Source organism: Vitis vinifera, chromosome 18, assembly GCF_030704535.1.
Source record: "Vitis vinifera cultivar Pinot Noir 40024 chromosome 18, ASM3070453v1".
NCBI lineage: Eukaryota > Viridiplantae > Streptophyta > Magnoliopsida > Vitales > Vitaceae > Vitis > Vitis vinifera.
In genome coordinates, this window is record NC_081822.1 from 22,022,044 (window position 1) to 22,041,326 (window position 19,283).

The 19,283-nt window shown below is 38.0% G+C and overlaps 1 protein-coding gene across 1 annotated transcript; it reads left to right on the plus strand.

Annotated features, from left to right (window-relative positions):
- The first annotated feature begins 6,658 nt into the window (after positions 1 to 6,658).
- On the plus strand, positions 6,659 to 16,347 carry LOC100249415 (uncharacterized oxidoreductase At4g09670). The gene is made up of 2 exons (XM_010647496.3): positions 6,659 to 7,266; positions 15,600 to 16,347. The coding sequence occupies exons 1-2, from the start codon at positions 6,805 to 6,807 to the stop codon at positions 16,197 to 16,199; spliced, it is 1,062 nt and encodes a 353-aa protein (XP_010645798.1). The 5' UTR covers positions 6,659 to 6,804; the 3' UTR covers positions 16,200 to 16,347.
- Positions 16,348 to 19,283: the final 2,936 nt, after the last annotated feature.

The following is a 19,283-nucleotide window of genomic DNA, read 5'->3' on the forward strand; positions in this document are numbered from 1 at the left end:
ATCAATTCCAAGACGTCACTGCACCTATTGGCATTCTTTTTCTTCATATTTGTTTGCTTTCCCTTAATGCACTCTATACAGACTTGAAAGTCTGATAAATCAAGTGGATCAAGAATTCCTTCAAACACAAGCCTTTGAATTCGTTGATTTGAAATATGACCCAAACGCTTGTGCCATAACATTGATGAATTCTCATTCATTAATTTTCGCTTAATGCCATAATTACTTGAATGCAAGGTTTCATTTCCATTAGTGGCCTTTATGTTTAATTTATATAGTTTGTCTGTTAGACTACCTGTACCAATAATATTTGAATTTAGATAAAGACTAACCATTCCATTTCCAAATGAACAACAATATCCAAATTTGTCCAAACATGAAACAGAAATTAAATTCCGTCTAAATGACGGTACTACAAAAGTCTCTTCCAAATCCAATGTACATCCAGAGTCTAACTGTAATCTGAAAAGACCAATAGCCTTGACTGCAGCCTTGTTGCCATTTCCCACATAGATGTATCTTTCACCATCAGTTGGCATTCGGCTCTTTAGGCAACCCTGCATAGTGACACTTATGTGAGTAGTTGCACCCGTATCTATCCACCAAGTGTCAGTAGGCACTACAGCTAAATTAATTTCTGAACAAACAAAGTTGAGAAGTGTACCTTTCTTTTCACACCAAGCAGCATACTTGGTACATGTCTTCTTCATATGACCAGCCTTCTTGCAAAAGAAACAAGTGATCTCCTTATCTTGTTTCTTTTGCTCCTTTTGTTTTGATGTCCCAGGAACTACAGTTTGTTTTCCTTTATTGTCCCTTTTTCTTTTCTTGTTGGTACCAAATCCCTAAGATGTGGAAGCCAAGTGAGCACTTTCTATCTTTTCTTGCTTCAATCTCTCTTCCTCTTGCACACATTGAGCAATAAGCTCATTCAAAGTCCATTTTTCCTTTTGTGTATTGTAACTGATTTTGAATGGACTGAATTGTGTAGGTAGAGAGATCAAGACCAAGTGCACGAGTATGTCTTCCGACAACTCTAACTTTAGTGCCTTGAGTCTCGTCACAAGATTAGACATTTCCATAATGTACTCCCTGATATTCTCTTTCCCTTTATACCGCATAGAGACAAGCTTACTAAGAATAGTGTTTGTCTCAACCTTTTCGTTTGCAGCGAATCGGTTTGCTATCTGGTCCAAGAATGCCTTGGCTTGGGTTTCCTCAGGTATTGCACCCCTTATTGCTTTTGGAATTGAGTGCTTCATAATCATTAGACTCATGCGATTGGATCGCTCCCATTTTTCCATAGTAGATCTTTGCTCAGCAGTGCTGGTACTAGTAAGATCTGAAGGGCGATCCTCCCTTAATGCAAAGTCTAAATCCATGCACCCGAGCACAATTATAACATGCTCTTTCCATTTCTTGAAATTTGTGCCGTTAAGCACAGGAATGTTATTAACATTTGCAGATATAGAAGATGCTGAATTCATAATAATAAAATTCACAATCAGTCACATAAGCATCATACATACATGAATAAATAAACATCATGCAAGATACCTAGCACAAACATTAATATTCAGTCTTTGAACAAAAATATTAACTTGTAAATGGCATCCTTTTTCAATATTAATTCATAAATATTGACAATAAAACCGAAAATAATATGTTTGTCTTTGGACTAACATATCGAATGCAAGGTAAACATTATATGTCACATATTTATGACTACTTTATTTATTACTGTATTAAAATAATCTTCCTTTGGGCCGATTATTTTAAATAATAATAATAACATGTTTAGATATTGTAAAATACTTTAGCAACCGATATACATATTTCATTTATTTTAAAATATAAAAACACAAATATAGCAAGAAATAATTTAATTAAAATTATTCATCTATTTATTTATGCATAAACTTATGTATATATCCATACCAATTGAAACATAATAGCATGTATATATATATATATATATATATTAATTAAAGCATAAATACAAGAATGAATATATATATATATATATTAATGCATTAAATAGAAACTTAGTGTAGTGGTTCAATCATGGACTTGGGAACAACCCAGGTCATGGGTTCAAGCTCCCTTGGTGGCATTTTTCCACTTTTTTTTCTTTTTTTTTTTATCAAAAAACGCCATTCATGGCGTTGGCCTCCAACAGCACGCGCCCTGAAGTGCCATCAACGCGCCCCACTAGCGCGCCTGAAGCGCGCACTAGTGGCACTTGAAGCTTGCACCAGTGGCGCCTAAAGCGCCCATCAGCGACGCCTGAAGCGGCGCAACAAATAGCGCCAGAAGTGCCGCTTGTTGGACCTTGTGGAGCGGCAACACCAGAATTGTGATCTGTAACAGCGTCATTGAGAAACAACGCCACCTGTGCCACTGAAACGACGCTTTAACGCCACTGAAGACGGTGCTTTAACACTACTGAAACGACGCTTTGACACCGCTGCAAACGGTGCCCCGAAGCACACCTTGACATTGCTGGAGATGGCGCCGGAAGTGCGCCTCCAAAGGTGCCTGCAGCATGCCTCCAAGGCGCGTAAATAGCGCATCCAAAATGCGCCTAAATTGCGTTTATTGGCGCTTGAACGTCGGCCTTTGAGTGGCCGTCTAAGTGCGCCTCCAAATGCGCCTAAAGTGCATGAACCGCACTTCCAATGGCGCTGCAAACGATGCTTGGTATGGCGTCTGATTCCAATTAAAAAGAAAAACAAGCCAGTACAATTTTAATTGCCCTACTATGCCAATTCTAAGTGATTCAACATTGGCTTTGATACCAATTTGTTAGATTCCATATTTTGAATAATGATCATACAGGATCGCATATTGAATCACATGAATGTTATACCATAAATCTCTAAGGCAAATGGTACCTGCCTGATTCCATTTGTGTGTTTGATGAAGATGGTATGGATCTTCTAAGAGCAACGGAGGGCACCACCTCTTTCACTGTATTCTCTCAGGCGATGGGAGCGGGAGAGAGAACGGTTCTGTTCTTTCAAAAAGATGTGATTATCCCAAAAGACACAAGCCTAAGCCTTTTATACCCTCCTGCCTTAGGGACCATACCCATTGGTTATTGGACCTCACGGGCCTTAGGCCCATCATCTAAAGCCCGTGATGGCATTGGGCTCTACACATTAGGTGGTCCATACTGAAGATTAAATCAGAAATTACATGTTAAAAGATAGCTTAATCCTGGATCCTTTTATACCCTCCTGCCTTAAGGACCATACCCATTGGTTATTGGGCCTCACGGGCCTTAGGCCCATCATCTAAAGCTCGTGATGGCATTGGGCTCTACACATTAGGTGGTCCATACTGAAGATTAAATCAGAAATTGCATGTTAAAAGATAGCTTAATCCTGGACAATGTTTAATATATTGTCGATCCACATTTATTCTATCATATGGGACTTCCCTCAATGACAACAACTAATTAGCCTTTCATCTGCTGACATGGTGTCTCTATCCGTTCTGTATGATGATATTTAGCAGCTTCCAGATGTTGACAAGTTCCCATCAATGTATGGCATGTTTGAAGAGCATAGCATCCTTGTTTCAGATGAGAATGTGATCAATGATTATACACTAAAGATTCTGGAACTAGAAATCCGTGGCAGATTTCCTACCAGAAGCAACATCGTGGAAAGACCAGGGGCAGTATTGCTTTTGATATAAGTTTTGATGTGGAAAATGGACCAAAAGCTGCTGAGTATATTCATAATGCTATATCAAAGTGGTCCCCACTTCGGCCATGGTGTTTGACCTTGAAAATTCTTCTATAGCAGTGAGAATTGAATAAGACATATTCTGGCAGAATTGGTTCTTATGTCCTCCTTGCTATACTTCAACCAGAAGATGACCAATGTGGCACTCATAACTGTAGCCAAGAACTGCCCAATTTTACACGCTTCAGGTTGTGCATTCTGGACCCTACACTAGCTGACCCATTAACATGCTCGCCACCACCTACCTATTTTCTTAATCGTCAGACAGCAAGCAAAGTTGTCCTCAAACGACGCCGACGGCAAGCCGCCGGCGGCGAAACGCCTCCGCCATCATCAAAGCACCAGTCCAACCATACCTAAATTTCTTTCTTTGTTGCTTCCTGATGTAAAAGCTCCTCCATCCATGCATCTTATGAAGGCATCTTAGTAACTATTTCAAGTAGTCCGACAAAGCTTTGGAACAGTAGATTGCTCGGGAAGCAAGATTCTACGGTGCTCTCATCAGATTGCAACAAAACTGGAAAGTTAAGTAGCAACGAATGGCTGACTCTGCTCTTGAGAGTGAAAGTGTCCTAATTGATCTCTTCAGCAATTCATTACATGATCCAGTAGCTGTATTTCGCCCATCTTCTTTATCTATAGTTCATGTCGACCATGTTTCTGCTGGCATACTGGACTGTTGTTCCTCCACCAGACTGAAACAGAACCACTAGTGCACCATGACCCAGAATCCTAGAGTTCAGACGCGCTTCAGTACAACAGAGGCTCCATACTTCTCTCCATTTTCCCTCCCAGATTATTCCGAGGACCCTTTCATGCAGAAGCTGTGAAGCATCTTCTCAATACCATTAAGGTTTTCCACCATCTCCAGGCTTGCAAGTGCCAGTGCTGGTTCTCCAGAATCTCCAAGCTTGCAAGTGCCTGTCCTGGTTCTTAAGGATTCTTTTACTCGCGAACCGGGAATCAAGGTCCAGCATGCCAATTTCCAAGCGTCAAAAGCTGTGGCCTATGGTGCTACTGGATAGGCTGCAATCTTAAGCGGTGAGGGCAATGAGAAGGTCCAAGACCTACTGTTGTTGGATGTCACCCCTCTCTCCCTTGGTTCGGAGACTCCTGGTGGTGTATATCCAACTCCACCCACTACAGCTGCTGCAGGAGTCAAATATTCACTTCCATAATACAAGCCATGGACTAATACTGGAAACTCAGCACACATGGGAATGCCAGGTGGCTATGGATCATATGGTTCCTCTCCAGCTGGCTATAATCCTAGCTCGGCTGCAGCAGCTGGGAACTCAACTGCTAATGAGGAAATTGCTGCATCCCAGTTCATGGAAAATAGTGTTTGCATCACTGGTCAGTAGAGTGAGGGTTCAGCAGTCTGGATTGCTACACCAGATCGGGACATTTCTGACTTGCCAGCAAGTTCTTTCTACAACCTCCCCCCTCAGAGCCAACATGTAGCTTTGACCCCAGCACAGGGTGAGCATGGCCCAATTGTAGGTATCTATCATCCTACACAAGCAGTGACAGCAACTATTCATCCACTTCTGCAACCATCCCAGACAATGGCCGGTATTGTTGATATAGTGGGACCTACAGGCAGTGTCTATCAGCAGCCCTAGATGCACAAGTCAACTGGGCCCTATCCCTACCAGGCCATGCATTGGCCATCTTTAGTATGGGCCACCTTTGGGCCATGTGACATTCTTGGATTTCTTTTTATTTGATTTTGAAAAGGTTTTCTCAAATCCCATTTTGTAAATATCTTTCTCAAAATTCTGATTTTCAAATAATTCAAATTTTCTCATCTCTCATCCTTAGGATTTTTTAGGATCACCCAAGAATCCCATTTTTAATAAAACTTGGTTGCCATCTCTCCTTCTGGCAAACAATTTCAACATCTCTTTTGTTTTAAAATGTTTTAAAATAAGTATGAATTAAGTTTCGTAATTCCGAATAATGGAATTTATGGAATTAATTCATGCAAAAATAAACGGGCCTTGGTGGGGGCCCCACATAAGTGATTTTATGATTGATTGATTGATTAATTGATTTGATTATCACACATGATTGATTCATTCTGCTCTATGACATGCTTGAGATTATTCTTTAATTGTGTGCTAATCCTCTTTCTTGATAGCGCATTGATCGTTTGACACCAAGATATGCCCCATCCTCACTTCAGTCGTTCTTTATTAAGTGTTTTGATTCCCATATGTGCATAATCGCTTCGAGTATTCATTGATTTTTCTCATTGATTGTCATGTCAGCTTCATTCTATTAGTAGAGACCCGACTTTAGGGACTTAGAGGGGTGTTATGGTCTCTACCGTATCTTCCCAATAAGTAACCTGACCCCCGAACCCGATCCGGTTTTTCGTAGACCAACCTTTTCCAAAATAAGGAGTCACACTTAGAGTTTTCTTTCTTATTTTGTTTACCCTTTTAAAAAACAAAAATAAGTGGCGACTCCAAGTCATTTTTGAATAAATAAAATCAAATTTTCAAATAAAATTCGAGCTCGCCATCAAGTGAGAAACGCATGAGCACGAAATGCAGGGTCGATAGATTGTTTATAATATGTTTATTTGTAAAAAAATTTTATCAAATTAAAATGATAAATTAATTTTGAACAATTTTATTTAATATTTTTTGCAAGTAAAATGATATTTTAAGAAATAATTATTTAATTTATAAAAAAGTGTACATATTTTAAAATATATGAAAATAAAATTGATTTGTAAAAATTTGAGTTCTTTTTTCTATATTTTTAAAAATTGATGAGCCAAAAACGCCTTCGATTATTCGTAAATCTTTATTTACATGTTTTTCTTTATTTATATATTATACGTGTTTTTCTTGATTTTTATAATTTGTTTTTTATATCAAACCGTTTATACCCTTTTAAGATTAAGCGTATCTGGTTTTCAATGGTAAGCCAAATACTATTATCGCCTTGCAGCCTTATCTTCAAAGCAGACAACACTGCCTCCCTTTACACTGCACGACACCGTCCGTAACCGAAACGCTCTCTACGATTCCCAAACGACATGGCCGAAACGCTTATCCAATTCGGGATTTTGGGCTGCGCCGAAGTAGCGCGCAAGGTATCGAGAGCGATAACGCTAGCTCCCAATGCCACGCTGTACGCCGTCGGCAGCCGTTCGCTGGAGAAGGCCACGAGATTCGCCACCGCCAACGGATTCCCTCCCTCGGCTAAGATTTACGGCAGCTACGAGGCGGTGCTGGATGACCCCAACGTTGACGCCGTGTACATGCCGCTGCCAACGAGCTTGCACTTGAAGTGGGCAGTGCTGGCGGCGGAGAAGGAGAAGCATGTGCTTCTGGAGAAGCCTGCGGCTCTGAATGTGGCGGAGTTGGATCAGATTTTGGAGGCGTGCGAATCCAATGGAGTGCAGTTTATGGACGGCACAATGTGGCTACACCACCCTCGGACGGCTAAGATGAAGGAGTTCCTTTCCGATCCGCAGCGTTTTGGACAACTCAAATCGGTATGTTCTGTGTGTGAATATATAGGAAAATTCTCCAAAGATGGAAATTCTGGGTCTCAATAAACTCCGTCGGTGAAGCATTAACTTGGAATTTTGTTCTGTTTGGCTTCACAGAATGCGAGGAAATGGTAAAAAAAGATATGGTGATTCTTTCGATATACAGGAAAATTATCCAAATATGAAAATCATGGGGTTTAGAATTGTTCTGGAATTTCTAGAACCGGAATTTGGAACCCTGTCGGGAGAAAAAGGAGTGAACCACAATTTTTTTCTATTTAGTTTGTAAAATGGGATGATAATAGGGAAATCTTTTGTGAGCCAAAAGAAATCTAGGAAATGGAAAAGACATTATTAGGTTATTTGGTCTTGTTTTATCTTTGGAACTTTTTCTTTTGGCTTGTCATTTTCTACCTGCTGTAAGAAAAAGGAGTAGTAAAAAGATTAATTGTCATATGTGTTAATATTTTAATAATTTTTATTTAAATTATTTAACTTCAACTATTTAGATGAAGTGGGTTACACAATGGAAACATTACTTTACACTCTTTTTGTTGTAAATTAATTAGTTATAAAGGATGAAATAATCCTCATATTTATAAATTTAATATCTTTTATGTTTTTGTTTGAAGAGTAACCCATTTTTGACATAAATACCCTTGACTATTTTAAGCATTTATATGTAGGTTGTAAAAGAAAAAGTTGTTTTTACAAGAAAAGAATGAGGGTATTTTTATCAAAATGTGATAAAAAATTAGATTTCCAAAATTACGTTTTCAATGGTAGTTTTAATCAAATAACCATTTTGCTCTAGGGTTTTAGGAACATTTTTTTAATCATAAATGCTCTACCAGAGATAAGTGTAAGTGCTATTTTTTGGCAAATGACTCTGAATAGTAGCTAGCAATTGATGAGGTGTTGGGTGAATGGTGTACAATGGTGAGAATTTTTTAGTTCTGTGGGTTGTAAAGTGGGAAATGATCAAAGGGTTATTGTTTCCAGAGTTGTATAACATTTTGGATCATGAAGAAGCTCTAGTGACTAACCATTTTTAGGTTATGTTTGGTCCCAGAAAATTTGAAGAAAAATGCAAGTGAAAGAAAATACAAAGAAAAAATAGAAGAAAAAAAAAACGAAGAAAAATAAATAAATAGATTAAAAATTGATAAATATTTTTTTTGTTACTTCAAACTTATTTTATTTATTTTAACTCATCAATATAAATATTAAATAATTTAAAAATACATAAGTTTTTAATTAGTTTTAATTATATTTATTTATTTTTTTTATATTTTTCATAGGATAACCCAATATGAAAAAATCATTTTTCTTAATATTTTTTTTTCTTTCCTTAGTATTTTCCGGGAACCAAACATATTAGGGTTGAGAGATGGGGATGAGGACAACCCAGCATTTCTTAGGAGTTTTCACTATTGAGAGGGAAATTCATGGATCGAGAAGAGTGTGCATCAAATGGAAAGCGTTGAGGAGGATGCGATTTTTGTTGCTAACTTAAAAGAGGTGAATTTTGAGAAAAGGAATGAGGGGATCTAGGGTCATTACTTTCACTTAAAAAAATATTTTTTCGTCTTCCTTCACTTCGGTCCAAAAACCAACACTAAAGTGGTGTTTGTTTTTTTTACTTAATTCTAAATAGAACCTTAATGCTTAATGTAGGGACCCTTCCCCACACGTGGCACACATCTCCTAATGACACGTGGCACACATTCTCATCCGGATCAGCCTCATCCGGATTTCCCCAAGAGGACACGTGGCGCGCTTCTCCTACCCGGACTCCCTCAAGGAGAGGCACAGACACTCACAAACATAACATCCGGACGACTGCCACAACGCATCCTGACGACCGACATACACTATCCGGGTATGTTTGTCCGGATCGTTGACTGAAGTAAGCAAGTCTTACACGTTATCACAACTGATAAGGATATACAATCAAGTTGAGAAAGTCAAGGGAGAAAATCAAGAGATTTCCATGTTTTGAATATTTGTAGTTATACCATTTATTTGTATAGTTACTCAATTTGTTTTGTTTCCTATTTCTTTGTAATTAGTTTCCTATTTTCGTGCTCATGCAATCTATATATATGCTAACCACATCAATGAGAATGGTATGAAAAATAATTCTTCAATTTTTCTCTTCCAAAAATCCTTTATGGTATCAGAGCAAAGGTTTGCTCTTTAATTTTTTTTTTTCCAGCCACGTTCTTCAATCTTCAGCAAGCCTTTCATCCTCCTCATTCCAATGGCTACTGAGAATACTCAAATCATCATCCCTAATGCCCAAGAACCCACAAAACCACTAACCATGATTACTATCCATAACTCCATTAAACTCACACCCACCAACTATCTTTCTTGGAAAACCCAAATGGAAGCCATTTTCATCGGCTATGATCTACAAAAATTCATTGATGGATCCCACCCTGCTCCTCCAACCACCATCAGCACCAATAATGTTATCTCTACTAACCCTGCATACCAAACATGGCTACGTCAAGACAAACTATTATTTGGCGCCCTTGTCGGCACTCTCTCACCTACTCTAGTTCCTCTCATCACCCAATCAAAAACCTCTTATGAAGCCTGGCAAATATTGGCCAACACCTATGCTCGCCCATCTCGTGGCCATATCAAGCAACTCAAAGACCATCTTAAAAACATCACCAAAGGTTCTCAGTCCATTACAGACTACATGCAGTCCATTAAAACCCGGGCCGATGAACTTGCTGCTCTTGGTAAGCCTCTTGACCAAGAAGATCTGATTGAAAAAGTACTTGAAGGCCTTGATGAAAATTATCAGTCCATCATTGATGCTGTCAACGGTCGTGATTCCACCATCTCTTTTGATGAACTCCATGAAAAACTCATCAACAAAGAATTGTCTCTCCGCAATAAGATAAGTCCCTCACCCCTACCGGCATCTGCTCATGCCACCAATGTTCGCTCCACTCCATGGTTTGTCACCAATCGCACTCCTCGGCTCCCTGGGTCCACATCCACACCCACTCAAGGTATCATCAGAAATTCTCCCACCAACACCTGCGACAACTGTCCTCCTGCTCGTCCATTCCTTGGTCGCTGCCAATGGTGCAGTACTCAAGGTCATGTAGTCTCCCGCTGTCCTCTTTTCCGACAACAGTTTCCGCAGGTGCAACCACCTCCTCGTCCTGGCAATTCATCACAATTTCGACCACCAGCTCCCTGGCAAGCTCAAGCAAATGTTGCAACCACCATTCCCCCCAACACCACATGGCTACTTGATAGTGGAGCCTCACATCATGTCACCACTGACCTCCACAATCTTGCTCTCCACAGTCCTTTTGATGGCACAGATGAAATTATGATCGGCGATGGCCCTGGTCTCCCCATATCTCACACTGGTTCCACCTCTCTTACCACTCCCTCTCACTCCTTTACTCTATCTAATGTTTTATGTGTTCCCACCATGAAACGTAATCTTATTTCTATTTCTCAATTTTGCAAGTCTAACAATACTTCCATTGAGTTCTTACCCTCTTCTTTTCATGTGAAGGATCTTCAAACGGGGGCAATCCTTTTGCAGGGTCGAACTAAGGATGGTGTGTATGAATGACCACTCTCCACTACCCAGTCACGTCCTTTAATTGCTTTTGCTAGTGTCAAGACCACTTTGTCCGAGTGGCATCATAGGCTAGGTCATCTTTCTTTGTCAATCTTCAAAAATATTATGTCTTCGTTTCATTTAGATGTCTCTCGTCCGTACAATTTCAATTTTAATTGTAATTCGTGTCAATGCAATAAAAGTCATAAATTACCATTTTCTACTTCTACTCTCTCTACCTCTTCCCCTCTTGAAGTTATATTTACTGATCTATGGACATCACCAGTCTACTCTACTGATAACTTTAAATACTATGTCATCTTTGTCGACCATTTTACAAAATATATTTGGCTTTATCCCCTCAAACGCAAATCCGACACGCATGATGTCTTTGTGCGCTTTAAGGCCCTAGTCGAAAAATTCTTTAACCGTCCAATTATAACTCTCTACTCTGACAATGGAGGGGAATATCAAGCTCTCTCCTCATTCTTAACAATCAACGGGGTCTCACATCTTACTTCGCCACCTCACACTCCTGAACACAATGGGTACTCTGAACGTCGTCATCGTCACATTGTCGAAACGGGTCTTTCTCTACTTACCCATGCATCCATGCCTCTATCATATTGGCCTTTTGCCTTTTCTACTGCCGTCTACCTCATCAATCGTCTTCCTACACCAACTCTAAACCACCTCTCACCATATTTCAAACTCTTTGGCACATTCCCTAACTACTCCAAACTTCGAAGCTTTGGATGTCTCTGCTATCCTTGGCTTCGCCCATACACATCCCACAAACTCGAGTCTCATTCCTCCCCTTGCGTCTTTGTCGGGTACTCTCCCACTCAAAGTGCCTATCTATGTCTTGACACATCCACCGCTCGTCTATACACTTCTCGTCATGTCCGCTTTGTTGAGTCAATCTTTCCCTTTGTCACTTCTCATACTTCCCTTCCTCGCGCTACTTCATCCACCATCTCTGAATGGTGCTCTATGACTTTACCAGTCGTGGCCACACCATCCGTGAATGTCGGCTCTGCTTCCCCATCAAGTCTGATCACTCCTACCGCCCCAAGCCGATCCCAAGACCCAAGCCAACATGATACCACCTGTGCCACACCTACACCAGAGCCCGACAGCCATTCCAGTGCGCCCGTACCAGAAACCAAGTGCGACTGTACCAATAACCCACCCCTCCCGTCTACTAAAAATGACCCTAATCAACCACCCGTTCTCTCACCCTCACCTCATGTCATAGTCACTCGCTCCAAACACAACATCCATAAACCAATTCAAAAGCTCAACCTCACAGCCCAACTCCAACAACCTACCCTTGAACCCACCACTGTTACCCAAGCCCTCAAGGACCCTAAGTGGCGATAAGCTACGTCTGCAGAGTTTGATGCTTTACTACGTAATGGGACATGGGACCTAGTGCCATCTCATCCCACTCAAAATTTGGTTGGTTGTAAGTGGATCTTTCGCACTAAATATTTACCTACTGGCTCCATAGACAGGTACAAAGCTCGATTGGTTGCTAAAGGCTTCCACCAACGCCCGGGCATTGACTACTCTGAAACCTTCAGTCCAGTCATTAAACCTACCACTGTCCGCCTTGTTCTCAGCCTTGCGATCAGCCAGGGTTGGTCACTAAGACAACTTGATGTCAACAATGCCTTTCTTCAGGGCACTCTCACTGAGGATGTGTTTATGTCTCAACCACTGGGCTTCATTGATCGCGATCATCCTCATCATGTCTGCAAGCTACGCAAGGCTATCTATGGCCTCAAACAAGTCCCACGTGCCTGGTATCATGAGTTGCGCCAATTTCTTCTCCAATTTGGCTTCATCAATTCCATTGTCGATACCTCCTTGTTCATCTTCAATAACCGTGGCACCATTCTTTATCTTTTAGTCTATGTCGATGATATCATTATCACTGGGAATAATGTTGAAGCAGCGCAGACTTTCATTCAACAACTTTCTCAGCGCTTCTCTCTCAAGGACCTTGGCCCCCTGACATACTTCCTTGGAGTGGAAGTTACCTCCCACACCAATGGTCTTTTCCTCAGTCAACGCAAATACATTGCCGATCTACTTAACAGAACTCACATGACTGAAGCCAAGCCTGCTCCTACACCACTAGCAACTAGTCCGATTCTCACTTTACAATCAGGAACCCCACTATCTGACCCGACTGAGTATCGAACAGTGGTTGGTAGCCTCCAGTATCTCTCCCTCACTCGGCCAGACATTGCCTATACGATGAACAAACTCTCTCAGTTTATGCATCAACCGACAAGTGACCACTGGAATGCAGTCAAGCGTCTGTTGCGGTATCTCTGTGGCACCTTAGACCACGGCATCACCCTTCGTCGGACCTCCCCATTAGCACTTCATGCCTTTTCTGACTCTGATTGGGCAGGTAACAAAGATGATTTCACCTCCACCAGTGCATACATAATCTATTTGGGTCACAATCCTATTTCTTGGAGCTCTAAGAAACAGCGAACTGTGGCTCGCTCTTCCACTGAGGCTGAATACCGATCGGTGGCCTCTACTGCTGCGGAAATTCGTTGGATTTGCTCTCTCCTCACCGAACTCGGTGTCACTCTTCCCCAACAACCAGTTATTTATTGTGATAATGTTGGTGCAACACATCTCTGTTCCAATCCGGTCTTTCACTCGCGCATGAAACATGTTGCCCTCGACTATCACTTTATCTGAGAACAAGTTCAAAATGGTTTGCTACGAGTGTCACACATCTCTGCCTCTGATCAACTCGCCGATGCTCTTACCAAACCTCTTGCTCGTCCTCAGTTTGACTCACTCAAGGCCAAGATTGGACTTGCTCCACGGCCGTCCATCTTGCGGGGCCATGATAAGGATATACAATCAAGTTGAGAAAGTCAAGGGAGAAAATCAAGGGATTTCCATGTTTTGAATATTTGTAGTTATACCATTTATTTGTATAGTTACTCAATTTGTTTTGTTTCCTATTTCTTTGTAATTAGTTTCCTATTTTCGTGCTCATGCAATCTGTATATATGCTAACCACATCAATGAGAATGGTATGAAAAATAATTCTTCAATTTCTCTCTTCCAAAAATCCTTTAACAACAGCCTGTCATGGCCCACGTTCCGCCACCTGCAGGGTGAAAGGACAAGAATGAAGTGACGGCAAGTCACTTCCTATGATCACTTCCCACGATCTCTATCAGCCACCCGTAGAGTGATGATGGCCCTGCCACCACCTAGTGTCATCATGACAACACAAAATATCTCCCTACCATTAAAGAGGGAAACAAAGCTTCTAATACTATATATATATGAACCTTCACACAAAGAGGAAGGTAAGCTTACTATACCTGGTAAAAGGTCAACTGATTTATCTCTGTCTCTCTAACCATGGCTGACAAAACAATCGGAGGGTGCGTCTAGACGCCCTGTCCGGACGCCTTTTGCAGGTAGTACGATTGAATCAAGAATCTATATTGGTTGAGATCGTGCGTCCATCTATTTGGCAACTACTTGGATCACCAGGGACACGAGACCTCAACACTTAATAGTATTAAATATTAGGTTGTTTGTTTTTGTAGTATTTTATTTTTATTAAGTATTAAAAAGTAAAAAAAAACTAATATTTTATTTTTTCTATTTAGAAAAAATTACATATTTTGATTTTTTCTATTTAGTAAAAAGTTTATAATAAATCATGAAAAAGTAGAAAAACAAACAACCTAAATTCTAAAAACAAATTACTTTAAGCAAAAAATTAAAAAAACAAACATCACCTAAGTCTATTGTAGAAAACAAAAAGCCCTGATATTAATAGTTATTGACCATTGCGGGGTAAACATGAACAATCATTTGGTACAATAAATTGAGCAATATCGCTGTAGTAACTACTTGCTAATTAAAGAATGCGAACATTGGCTACCAAATTGCTACTAGTTAAACGAAGTACACTCCCATGTAGATTATAGTATTTTTTTTATTATTGAAAAGTCTCCCAAATATCCCAATTTCCCCTTCTTGTTATGATGTTTTGCATCAAATCGTCAGGAATTTTCTTTTGCAGTCTCACACCTTTTGGTGATTAGGCAGACCAGCTAAACTTCATGCTATCATTTTCATTCTGCATTTAGTTTTGATATTGTTTCTCAAAAAAGTAAGTAGAGCAATGACATGAGCTTCCCATTATTCTTTGGGTTTTCATATTCCTGTTCAGTTTTCATGCTCTTTTTTTTTTTTTTTTTCAGTTTTATGATGTACTCTCCAATATAAGGTGAAGACGTATATTTAATCATACTTTAGGACTACTTATTGTTTCCATGGTATTTTCATCGACATCTTACCCAAACTCACGGATAGAGCTCCACTGAAACGAATACTCTCTATCATGGCAAGCAGCCAATAAATCTCGCCGTATTTCATAAAGAATATCAGAAATCCCAAGTAGAAAATCAATTTTTTTTTTTTAAATTCGCTTGCTTGGATGAGGTTGGTCTGTTTAATTTGCATTGCGATAAGATTGAAAAATGAACTTTGTCTTTGCCTTGTAAATGTATTGTCCCCTTTAGCTATTGATGAAATAATTGACATTTAAGAGCTAGAAGCATGGTATGCATGCTTTACTACAACAACTCTCCATGTCCTTATTATCTTGTCTATAACATGATGGCTGTTTGGAGAAGAATATTTCCCATAGATTGACCTCTTCTTGGTCCCACAGGTGCAATCCTGCTTTACATTTTTGGCTGATTCTGATTTTCTTGAGAATGACATTCGTGTTAAGCCAGACCTGGATGCCCTTGGTGTTCTTGGTGATGTTGGGTGGTATTGCATCGGGGCAATCCTGTTTGCTGCTGACTATGAACTGCCTAAATCAGTGATAGCTTTGCCTGGGACCATTTTCAATAAAGCAGGGGTACTTACATCATGCGGGGCTTCTCTAATATGGGAAGATGGGAAAGTGGCGACCTTCAACTGCTCCTTCGAAGCCAATTTGACAATGAATGTAACTGCTATTGGAACAAAGGGAACTTTGCAGGTTCATGACTTCGTTATTCCTTTTAAGGAGGACAGTGTTGCTTTTTCCGCTGGTATAGAGTCTTGGTTCAATGAACTCGTGACAGGGTGGAGAACAATGCCAAGCGAGCATGTCGTCACAACAAATCTTCCTCAGGACGCTCTCATGGTGAGAGAATTTTCCGGTTTGGTTGCAGACATCAAAAGAAATGGTTCAAAACCTGAACAAAAGTGGCCAACTATCAGTAGGAAGACGCAACTGGTGCTGGATGCTGTGAAGGCCGCACTTGAGCGGGGGCTTTAGCCCGTTGAGGTGTAGGTTGATAAAACTTTCCTATCCTATGCTTTGTTTGCTTGGTCTTTAGTGTCTTGGGTTTGATTAGTGCTGCTTTCGAATGAACTTTGCTGAACGTTGCTAAATTAATAAATAAAGAAGGGTTGTTTCTATCTTATATAAAGGAACCGATACAACCGATATAACCAATACTTGGAATGCTTGCCATTCTACTCTTTTTGTGCATGCATTATCGATAAGACTTGTCACACCTCAAATTCTTGGCAACCCAGAACTCGACTCGTAACCTCAGGTCAAGGGTTTGACCCTAAGGATTATTTTTATCCACGTTGGCAATCAATCAAAACACTCTGAAGTTTTATTTTTATTTTTTTCATTAAAGTGTCTAATCCTAAATAAATTTATTAAGCTAAGATTTATTGTAATATATTATTTTACTTTTCCAAAACTATCACACTATCTCCTACTCAAATATTTATAATAATTTTTAAGTCAAAAAAATATTTCCAAAAATATTTTACAAACTAATAAAATATAATTAATTTAACTTACAAAAGTTCATTATACATATCAAAAGGGTAATATACATTTAAAAGCAATAATTATTATGGTTCTTTTGCTTTCTGAAATACTTCTTGATCTTCCTGTGGTCTCTCAAAGACTATATTTACATCTAAAAATTTTAGAAAATAAAGGGGTGAACATTTTCACGTTGCTTAGTAGGGTGTTTTACACCCATATAGGTTAGAAATTCTAAGTCAATAAAACACAAGCATATGTCAAAATATAATATTACATTTACAATATACATACTAAAAGAAACCTCAACCATACAAATTTAAAACAATCAAAATTATTATTTTCCTTATTTAATCATATGTTTAGTATATCAACAATTCTAAATTTACAAAATAAACAAGTCATTTGTCTTGAATAATATATTCAAACAAACACTTTATAAATAATACAAATCTTTCTTCCAAATGCAACCATGATGCAAATGTTTATATGCAATCACACAATGCACTGTCGTTCTCAAGTTTTCCCCGAAGGATACGCATCCGTACCCAAATACACTCCCCATTCAGAGTCTTCTCGGGGTAAAATTTTGGGTTTTTCACCATAGGGATCTCACTCCCTTCTTAATTCACCCTCTCTGGGATCATTTCATTTCTTATTTTTCTTTTCGTTTCATTTTTGCCCTCTTTGGGGTCTTTTCATTCTCATTTCCATTTCACATAACCATTTCTTTAATTTTTCTTTTTCTTCACACAATCATGATGCATATGAAGTGCAATCAAATCATATTTTAGCATCTATAATTTTCCAAGACATAATTCTATTTACTTCCATTATATTTCATAATTTGTAATAATCCACACAACAATTTTTCTTAACTTTAATCACCACAAACATCAAAGAAAATTCACAATCAATTTGATAGCATCAAAACATAGTTTTAAACCTTGACCTCATAAATTTTATTTATTCTCGACATGCTTAACACTTTCCAACAACCAATATAACAAATTTTTTTTCTTCAATTAAATAACCACACATATCCAAAAAAGATTCTCACTAATACAAATATCAACAAAAATGTAATTTATGTCATAATTTATTTATCTCCAATAATCTCAAAGATTTTAACACTCAATATAACAATTTTTCACAATTGAGCCACCCTAACATTCGGGGAAATTTTTTCAATAATTCAAATGTTAACAAAAAAAACCCAATTGATATCATCATTTTATTTGTTTCTAAAAATATTAATAATTTTAATAATCAATACAACAATTTCCCAATTAAACCACCACAATATTCCAAATTTTTGTCCAATAATTCAAATATTAACAAAACACAATTATACCTTAATTTTTCTCCTCTCCAACAACATCAATAATTCCTAGTACTCAATAAAACTATTTTTTTTTTCATATTTAATCTTCTCAAACATTACCAAAATTCTAATATAAAAAAATCCGTAAATCAAGAAATAAAATTATTCACAACGATAATCACACTTCAAATACTAGAAATAACATCTATTATCTTTCAACAACACAATATATAAAAAAATTTCAAAGAAAATATTAAATCAAAGTTTTAAGGTTAAACCACCCTACCTTAAATCTGAAAAATCTAACCATTAAAACTAAATCGGACACTATAGGCGTGTTCCTCGCATTGAATAGAATATCCTTCCAAAATTTTACACAAAACAGACATCATTTGGTAGATCCACCAGCGTCCCAAAGCTGACGACCCATTTTTCCTACTCTTTGCCGACAACTCCCCCTCAACTCTCCCTCTACTTCCTTTTTTTTTTTTTTTTCCTTTCTTCTCCTTTTAAACTCCAACACCAATTTCACTTTATATATATATATATATATTATAATATTATTAAAACAAATCCTAAAATACCATATCTTAAATTTACCTTCCATAATTATGAATTATACTCAACTTATGATTTTCCACCTCACAAAAATACTACCGTATTCGTAATTTAATTTACTACAAGCTAGCTCTTCGAAAAGTATAATTTGACTATAATTACCTGAAGCATTTTTTTTAACTCTAAAATTCACTTAAAACATGATATAATTAACTATTAACAAAATTCAATTCCATAAAAATATTAAAAACATAAAATAATTTTTCGGCAACTAAAAAATTGAAATTTGTAATAATCTTTAACCAGTTAATTTTATCAATATTTATTTACCAACAAAAATTTAAGTAATATTCTAAAACTTAGTTCCATAAATTAATTAGTAATTTAATTTATAAAAATAAAATTCTCAACCTTTTGTTATAACTTTTATTTAACTATTAATTTACCCCTTTTGTATATCTTTCCTAAATTCACATATCATAATTTAATCTTAATTTAATTTCAATTCAACTCCATTTAATGTTTTGTAATTCTATAAAGTTTAATTCTAATTATAAGAATCAAATCGATTTGTTATAAAATTAAATTCAAATTCTTTTTAATTATCCATTATAATAATTTGATATAATATAAATTTTTACCAAGTTTTTCTTACTATGATTTTTTTATAACTACCCAATAATAATTAAATT

Coding starts and splice junctions, on each gene's coding strand:
- LOC100249415 (XM_010647496.3), top strand. CDS start 6,805: ATGGCCGAAACGCTTATCCAATTCGGGATTTTGGGCTGCGCCGAAGTA. Junction 7,267..15,599: donor GTTTTGGACAACTCAAATCG/GTATGTTCTGTG, acceptor TTGGTCCCACAG/GTGCAATCCTGCTTTACATT.